Genomic DNA, 312 nt, shown 5'->3' on the forward strand with positions numbered 1-312 from the left:
GGACGGGGATGACAACAGCGGCGACCCCGCAGCACGAGGCGGGGGCTCGCACGCGCGCGGCTCCCCGCGCAGGGCCGCCGCCAGACGACGCCGGCCCGGCCCGGCCCGGCCCCGCCGTCAGAGCGGCCGCCTCCCCCGTGCCTACCTGCGCGGGTCTCGTGCTTGGGCACCCGGTAGTACTTGTTGCCGAACTGGTCGGTGCCCACCAGCTCCTTGGCGGGCCCGAGGAGCCGCAGGCGCAGGGCGCGCAGCGCCTGCCAGGCCCAGCTCATCCCGGCGGGGAGCGGGGATCCCGCCGCCAAGGTCGCCGCC

General features: G+C 78.5%; 1 protein-coding gene across 1 annotated transcript in view; it reads right to left on the bottom strand.

The window, feature by feature from the left end:
- NDUFAF2 (NADH dehydrogenase (ubiquinone) complex I, assembly factor 2) overlaps positions 1-304 on the bottom strand; it is a 65881-nt gene extending 65577 nt beyond the window's left edge. The window contains exon 1 of the mRNA XM_010580545.1: positions 146-304. Coding sequence (XP_010578847.1) covers positions 146-272 — 127 coding nt within the window. The 5' untranslated portion in view covers positions 273-304. The remainder of the gene's footprint in view (positions 1-145) is intronic.
- Between the last annotated feature and the right edge of the window lie 8 nt (positions 305-312).

This window comes from Haliaeetus leucocephalus, unplaced genomic scaffold (genome assembly GCF_000737465.1).
Source record: "Haliaeetus leucocephalus isolate CR32 unplaced genomic scaffold, Haliaeetus_leucocephalus-4.0 Scaffold722, whole genome shotgun sequence".
NCBI classification, from domain to species: Eukaryota; Metazoa; Chordata; class Aves; order Accipitriformes; family Accipitridae; genus Haliaeetus; species Haliaeetus leucocephalus.